The sequence below is a fragment of the Cyprinodon variegatus genome, unplaced genomic scaffold (assembly GCF_000732505.1).
Source record: "Cyprinodon variegatus isolate N-32 unplaced genomic scaffold, C_variegatus-1.0 Scaffold466, whole genome shotgun sequence".
Taxonomy (NCBI): Eukaryota; Metazoa; Chordata; class Actinopteri; order Cyprinodontiformes; family Cyprinodontidae; genus Cyprinodon; species Cyprinodon variegatus.
In genome coordinates, this window is record NW_015150919.1 from 314,832 (window position 1) to 323,523 (window position 8,692).

Below are 8,692 nucleotides of genomic sequence, written 5' to 3' on the forward strand. Positions count from 1 at the left end.
ATACATTGTTTAGCTAAAGGAAATCATCAAAATTTCTACAATGATGGATTCAGAAAAAAAATTTTGAAACGACTGAAAGGTCGGACACAGGCGAGAGCGTATCGGCAAACGGAGATGGAGACCAACAAGACCTCCCTCATCCTTGGCCCATCTCAAAGAACTTTTTAGATATAATCGAAAAATTGAGCTTACAATTCATATTGTGGCATCTGGCTGTTTTTTTTTAAAGGTTACTGTATACTTTTATACTTTATACTTAGGAGCACGTACTTTTTCACTTTTACTTGAATAAAGAGGTCAAGATTATACATACATACATACATACATACATACATACATACATACATACATACATACATACATACATACATACATACATACATACATANATACATACATACATACATACATACATACATACATACATACATACATACATACATACATACATACATACATACATACATACATACATATTTAGTTTCCTAATTTTCAGACTTGCCCTTGCAAGATATGAGTTTAGACTGGCCGCTCAAAGAATTTACGGCCCAGACTCTCCATCAGAAGCAACACATATACTTTAAAGCTGTGACAGGACTTTAAGTTCTACTGCTTGTCCTGCATTTTCTCATGCTCAATCCATGTGACACATGCTTTTTTATACAAAAGATTAGAATCTTGTTTCTAAGAAAACCAAATAGACTTATATAACTGTATATTTTTGAAGTTCTGTGTATTGCTTTAGGTTATAAAATCCATTAATTTCTTTTTTGAATTTAAAATATTGGATTTTTTTTTCTTGTACTTTGTTTCTCTATCTAGTTTTTCTGAAATAAGGGAAGATTTAGGTATACAATTCCTAAGAGGATATACCTGATTACACAAATTAAGGCCCACAGTTAAAAGCTACGTTTCAAACAATTAAACTGATTTACTTCAATGCAAAATACATTTCTAAACATTACAGTGCAGATAAGAAAAGTCATGACAATGGATGTGATATTGCAGCCCTGCCATATAAATGAGTGGACTTTAAGTAGATTAGGTAATATATGACCAGCAAGTTCCAGCAGTCATTCACCTGCTTGTCCCTGTTTTCCAGTTGAGGGTACGGAGAGAGTTTTAGCAGAGATTCTAACGATAGCTTGTGATTCAGACCTTAATACCAACTTTGTCGTAAAAAGAAGGATGAAAATTGATATTCACAATCATATATTACCAAAGGAATGGCCCGACTTGAAGCAGGTAGGTGCTCTGACACACAAGCTAATGAGGGACTAAAGAGTTTACAGCCTTAAGCTTCGATCTACTTAAATCTACAAGCTATCTTGTTGAAATCTCATTCTGAGTATTTGAGGCTCAAATTATTTCCATATTACTGTATCTGTGTCACCTCTGTAGTAGGCAGATTGAATTATGTGGCAGGGACACGGAATTGATCTAGCTTGCTGCTGACATGTCAGCAAGGAGATTAATAACTCACACCATAAGTCTGAGCTCTATGGATGGTTAAACTTTAATCAATGAGCTCTGGTCTTGCTCTATCTGTTCTAGCTTTTATGTCTTTGTTAGTGTGTCTGCTTGCTTTAGCTAATGATTTCTTACATCAAGTGAAGGCGACAGAGTGAGTCTTATGCTGCATCTAAACCTCCAACAACAAAAATCTTCACTGCTCTTCTTTTAAGCCTTTTTCCTTACTATTCTTTAGAATACTTAACATTTCAATTCATTATACAATCCAAAGTGAAACGTGTTTTTACACTAGAAGGAGAACCTCAAAACTCTATTGAAATATTATGATATCTCGAGTATTTTTTTGTTTTATTTTCCAAAAGTCTAAAATGTAGTATATGTGTTTATAATAAGAAAAAAAAAATACTAAACACTTCTGAGAATTATACATTTAAGCCATAAAAACTTTCCCTCCCTATAAATATAATTCTGTAGTTTATATTTATTTTAACCACATAGGCAAAGATTTATTCTAGGAAAGGTATTTTTGTGTGCATAGCACACTTCACTAACTAGACAATTCAAAGTGCCGTACCTTAACAGAACTTAAGAAAAGAAAACACAAAGAAAAGTGCACTGTATTCTACACAAACACAAACATATCTTGATCTTTTTAAGAGCTGATTTTTTTTCTTCTTCTTATGTTTAAGAAAAGTACACACAGCAGCTGATCTGCACTGATGTCAAATAAGGCTTTACTGGCTCCATTCCTCTTATGGATCATTTTCATTTGCATGGAAGAGGCATCAACAGCCCCCGATGGCATTCGCTTGCAGTTATTTTAGGGAGGTGGAGCAGATGCAGGGCTGTTACTGAACCACCACAGATGGGCCAATCAATAACGGCTTCCAGAGGAGTTGTGCAAATAATACCAAACCTGTTTACACACTGATCCTTTGTCAAGATAAATGAGATAATCAATTCTAATGGAGGTGAATTCTATAATGGTTTTAAAGTTTATTCAAATCATATTTCTGCATTGTTCTCAATAATTACACAATAAACAGTTTCAATCCATTCTAAAGGCAAGCAATGGAAGAACAAGCTCAGATATATACACGAACCAACAGGGATATGTGGCCAAATGTTCCTTTGCTAATTAAAACTCAGCCCATGCTTTTAGTTGCAAATTAATTCTGTCTGGATGCTTAAACCTGCCCAATTGGCAGAATAAGTTGAATTTATTTCAGTTGGTTAGTTTGCTGCTGAGCTGACTTTTAGAGCTGATCCACAAATTACAGTACAGTTGAGATTTAGATCAATCCAGGACTTAATTGCCGTCTTTATCTCTTCCAAACCCACTTTTGGAATGCGTTGTGGATCACTGTGATGTTACAATAGCATTTTTGTCCATGTTTAAATAGTTGTTAATATGAGGTGAAGATTTAAAGAAAACTTGGAGGAATTTCAAATCATTAAACCCAATGGTGACAAAAAAATAAATAAAACAATCCCAAAGCATGATGCTACCACCATGGTTCTTTCTGCCATTTCCTTAGGTTCATAAGCCTCACTTTGCCTCCTTCAGAAACCCTTTATAAAGATGACACAACATTCAGCCATGTGCTGGTTCTAGAGCAAGATCTTCTATGGAATCATCTCACCTTAGGGCAATGTAAACATAGCTTTATGATGGACAGCAGGACATGAGCTCCAGCTTTACTCCACTTAATGACAAGTTTGGGTGGCTGTGGTCTCTTTGGTCATTTCTAAATCTCTCAATTATGATTTTTTTTTATTTGCGAGACACACGTACCTACGGTACACTTTACATTAAAAGCACAAACAACATCAGATTGTCCTGAGCGAAAGTGCTCTCCAGATTCGGTGTAAGACACACTGCAACATAAGATCAACCCTGCCTACAGTTATCAACATATACAATAATATGTAAAAACAAAACAAAACAAAAAAAACGTATTAATTACTACAACATTTAATATGAATTGAATTGAATCGCATTTAATTGAGTTAAACTGAACTAAACCAAACCAAATTTAAACTTAGTGAACTGAACAAAACTGCACTGAACTGGTTTGGTTGAGAACCAAATCAAACTGAATCAAATTGAAACTTGACCCAACACACACACAGCATGGACACAGAAGGGTAACAGTGGCTTAATAATCAATCCAGACATTAACCTTATTTCTTAAATGAATGTTGGCTGCACGATGGTGCAGTGTGCAGCACTGTTGCATAGCAGCCAGAAGGTCCCAGGTTTTATTCCCAGCCTGGGGTCTTTCTGCATGGAGTTTGCAAGTTCTCCCCATACATCTGTGGGTTTTCTGGGTACTCCTTCCACAGGAATAAGATGGATGGATGTATAAAAGTTGTCTTCTCAAATGAAAGCTTTTCTGCTTCTTTCTGCCGGAACAGGTTGATGGTTAAAAAAAATGTGAGTGGCTAAGATGCAACATGCCAAGAGATATTTAATTAAATACTAGACATGGTCAAGCATATGTCACACACTTTAACTAGTGTGAACAGGAGAATTCCTACATAAATACAAACCTTTTCAGCCAGTTCATCTCAGATATTCAAGTCCATAATAAGTGGATGAAACCCGATCACTGAGGCTGCATGTTTTAAAGTGTTTTCTAACTGTATGATTGTCTGTAATCATATGTTTTCATGTCTGCAGAGATATGGTTATGATGGGTTTGTCCAACTACACCATCACTGCGAGGTAATTATTTATATTCTTTGAAGACAGTTGAAACAAGTGCACAGGACTATGTTTTTAACTTTTTATTTTTGTTGAGCTCAGAGTCGGATCATGCTGGCAGCTCCCCAGCATAAGTATCCCTCATGCTGGCCAGACCACAGCATGATGCCACTGCATCAAGACTGATTCCCTTTTAGCATAAACTGAAACACCTTAACCTGGTGCATGAATTGGAAGTCCAATATGATTAAGTATAAAGATCAAGTATACATTTTCAATTGTGTAAAACCTTTCTGATTCACATTTTCTTTAGTGTATTTAGAAGAGGAATTTAAAGCCCTTTTTCACAGAGACACAGACTCACTTAGAGAGGGACGAATTTAAGGATGAACTGACTGCTGCCATCATGTGGACACACTTTAATGTTTTTAATGCTGGCCTTTTAAAACTCTGCACTGTATATCATACTTTTCTACAATAAAAATGACAGTTTATATAATTTCCCAGAAAAGCATCAAGGTGATACTGCTGCTTTTGCTCCTTTTCAGGGTGAAGCAAAGATGATGAGGGATGGGAAGCTGTTCAGGGTGATCCAGGACAACTGCTGGGATGTAAACGCTAGACTCCGTGACATGGACAAGTACAGTGTGTACTCAGAGTCAATGAGCCAGCAGTTTTTGCTGTTCCATCTTTATCTTTCCTGAGAATAGCATTTCATTTTATTATTTGCAGGGGTTACCGTTCAGGCCCTGTCGACGGTTCCTGTGATGTTCAGTTATTGGGTCAGTTTTTCCTGCAATTTTATTACAAATAGTTTCTTGTGATTTGTTTGTTAACCAAACACCTTTGAATATTCATAGAAGAACAGAAGCAGATTGCATAACACCCCATCAAACGCATTCCAAAAGAATCCATGCATTATAAAGTGTTTGCAGTAAAAGAACAGACTTGTTTATTTCAATTACAACAGTGACAAATGAAAACAAAGTAGGCATAGTACATCAAAACCAAGTAGAAGAAAAATGATACATGTCAACTTTTTAAAGTTTCTGTTTTGGAACCTCCGGAAAACTCTCCTTGAACAGTTTTTTGTTGCAATCTCAGCTGCACAGCTATGTGCTATGTTTAAACCAGTTTTGTATATCAAGAAGGAGAAATAATTGCTAGTTCTTTGCAAAAATAGGTAAAAATGAATGTGAATAGGAGGCATCTATGAATAGCAGTTTTAAAGTTCTTATATAGACTCCTATTTGCATGAAGATCTAGACTTTGCCTGGGTCAATCTCATCCATATGCTTTTATCTAGACAGTTTCCAAATTCTGTTAAAATGACCAATTTTGATATATTTTTAGAAATATTGTTATTACCATTTTTTATATTCGTGTTGTAGAAGTAATAAATACCAAAAGACAAAATAGTTGTTCAAGTCAATTCCTCTTAGCTTCAAAGATAACGTCCTTTTAAGAGGAGCATTAGTATCTTCTAAAAGTCCAAGCAGTGAAAGTAGCTAACTGGAATAAGTTCTGCTGGATAATCTAACAAATCTAGAAATCCCAATTATTTAAATTACAACAGCACTTAATCCTGTTTATTGAAATGCACTGAATTGATTTGTGTGATTCTCTAAAGCCAGACCTCTAATCAGGAGGCATTTAACCCAACCTAATTGTGTTCAAGTGCAAAGTTTAGAATAAATATTTCACCAAAAAATTAGAAATGTTAGATTCTGTGTAAAAATGTGATGCCTTATTTAATGGTATCATTCGACAAGTCATGCAGCATTAACGGATTTGCCTTATTTGATTTATATAGATTGAATCAAATTTTTATAGATATAAATCAAATTTATATAGATATAAATCAAATTGGTAAAACTCCAAGTTCTGTTAAAAAGATTTTTTTTTTTTTTTTTTACAAATGACTCTAAAGAAGGTGATATTTGATATTTAAAATGTTTGTGCTCACTATTTGGCCATCCATTTCATTGTAGCTCCAGTTGTATTACTTAGGAGGTACTTTCTAGAAGGTAAACATCTATTTAAGTCTCAGATGTTTTATATCAGCGCAGCACAATATATTGTAAATATTTGTATAATATTTCTGTAACTGCCATGAGACACTCAGTAATAGAGAGATAACATTTCCAGATATGCTAAAGGAAACCGACTATAGGAAGCACAGGTGAGAAAGAGAGGGGAAGAAAACAAGTAGTTATATATCACAAGATTTCATAATATATAATGCAACCTGTTTTGTAGTCTCTAACTATTTTTTTAAGCAAAACATCCATGCAGCATGAAGCATGTTTTACTAAGTATATGAATTTATGGAGGACGATATAGAGTGAGATTTTTTTCCAAACACATAAAATATTGAACTTTATCATGAATTATTTCTCCTTCACTTTAGAGTATCGTGATTATTGATTACCATATATGATTATAACTAAATAAAAAAGTGAGGTAAAGTAATGTAAAAATAGGGTGATAAATCTTCAGTACTTTCAATACTTTTAAAACTCGCTGTAAACTCCTGTTTTATTTCACTTTCTCCCACTTTCAACAAAATTTTTGATTTCAGGCCAAACCTCATGACACGCTGGATCTTTGTGTCCTTTTAAATGACAATTTGGCCCAAACGGTGCACAGTCACCCTAAGAGGTTTGTGGGCCTGGGCACGCTGCCCATGCAAGCCCCTGACTTGGCTGTGCTGGAAATGAGGCGCTGTGTAAAGGAGCTCGGGTTCCCTGGAGTGCAGATCGGTTCACACATCAACCAGTGGGACCTCAACGCCTCTGAACTTCTTCCCTTTTATGCTGTAAGAGCTCAGACAACATCAGCATGCATTTACATAATAATGATATAACAGTATTGGATGATTTATTAGTTATATTTCTTAAGTTTCTTTGAGCTTGCAGCTTCCCTTTTTTGCAGCATCATTACTGATCTTGCACTACGTGTCTTGCATGCAGGCAGCAGAGGAGCTGGGATGTTCCATATTTGTCCACCCATGGGACATGCAGACAGATGGGAGGATGGCTAAGTATTGGCTTCCCTGGCTGGTGGGTGAGGGAGCTGAAGTAGAAACAGGAGATGCTGTTCGATTACCAATGTGAAACAATCCAAAACAACAGAAAAATGGCAGCTCTATTTTCTGTAGTAAATTGAATACTGGAAATCATTAGACTTAGACAAACTTTATTGTCATTATCAATACATCAAGTGTTTACAAAGCAAAGTTACGTTGCTTACAGCATTACCATTACAAAGTGCAGCGGAGATCAGCATGTGAACAGTGTGGGAGAAAAGGCAAGGCAAGACAATTTTATTTGTATAGCACAATTCAGTACAAAGACAATGCAAAGTGCTTTACATGATTAAAATATAGGAAAATAAAACAGAATCAAAGCAAGCAGGAAAAAAATAAAATAAAAAATACAGAAATAAAAAAGATTATTAAGTAAACCAGTTTGAAAAATAATGGTGCAAAAGTGCATTAATGTGGAAAGGTTCAGTGCAGTGCAAGATAAATATTGTGCAAAATGCAGCATAACATTGGGTTGTGTCCTATTTAAAAGGATTATAAAAGTTTCACCGACGTTTGTGGTGCAAAATAATGTTGCAAGTGTGATGCAGAGTCCAGTTTAGAGTTTGACAGTTCAACCGTCTGTTGGCAGCAGTGAAAATACTGTTGCAGAACCTGTGTGTTTTAATGTTAAATTACTTCTCATCTGTTTGAAAGGCATGCCAACAGAGACAACCATGGCTATTTGTTCAATGATATTTGGAGGGATCTTTGAGAGATTTCCAAAACTGAAAGTCTGCTTCGCTCATGGAGGTAAATCACTAGACTTTAAGCATTTGAGTTTTATATTCAAGATTTATTTTACTGCTGCATAAGATAGTTAAAAACAGTACTTAAAGTATTTCAAATAGCATCTCTGTGCTCTAGTTCCACCTTGGTGACTTTTTTTGTTTGCCCATAGGGGGCTCGTTCCCATTTACTGTTGGCAGAATTGAACACGGCCACAAAGTTCGCCCTGACCTGTGTGCAGTTGATAACGCAATCAGTCCACGTAAATACCTCAGCTCTTTCTACACTGACTCACTGGTTCATGATCCAGTCGCCCTGAAGCTGCTCATTGATGTCATTGGAGAAGTGAGTTTAAAAGTGTAATTTAATTGCCATGTAATGCCTCACTAAAACATGATGTATGTACATCATGTTTCAGGGAGGCATTACATGACTCTTTAAGTGTTAAGTAATATTAACGGGAATAAATGATTAATTTTCTGTATGAAATAAATTTTTGGTTGTTAATGATATAGAATAACTTGAATTTTGTTTGGATTTATTCACCTGGTTTTAAAAAATTCTTATGTTGAAACATGTTTTAGATTATCATTATTGGCTCTGCAGTCAAACACATTTTTTTTGTATTGGTCAAATTGATCAAATTTAAAACTAGAGCTGCAACTAATTAGATTATTTTGCAAATCCATTAATCTGTA

The 8,692-nt window shown here is 35.2% G+C and overlaps 1 protein-coding gene across 1 annotated transcript in view; it reads left to right on the forward strand.

The window, feature by feature from the left end:
* The first annotated feature begins 1,115 nt into the window (after window positions 1-1,115).
* acmsd (aminocarboxymuconate semialdehyde decarboxylase) overlaps window positions 1,116-8,692 on the forward strand; it is a 9,064-nt gene continuing 1,487 nt past the window's right edge. Inside the window, exons 1-8 of the mRNA XM_015389592.1 lie at window positions 1,116-1,245; window positions 4,157-4,201; window positions 4,729-4,825; window positions 4,913-4,962; window positions 6,762-6,998; window positions 7,153-7,246; window positions 7,923-8,018; window positions 8,167-8,339. Coding sequence (XP_015245078.1) covers window positions 1,189-1,245; window positions 4,157-4,201; window positions 4,729-4,825; window positions 4,913-4,962; window positions 6,762-6,998; window positions 7,153-7,246; window positions 7,923-8,018; window positions 8,167-8,339 — 849 coding nt within the window. The 5' untranslated portion in view covers window positions 1,116-1,188. The remainder of the gene's footprint in view (window positions 1,246-4,156; window positions 4,202-4,728; window positions 4,826-4,912; window positions 4,963-6,761; window positions 6,999-7,152; window positions 7,247-7,922; window positions 8,019-8,166; window positions 8,340-8,692) is intronic.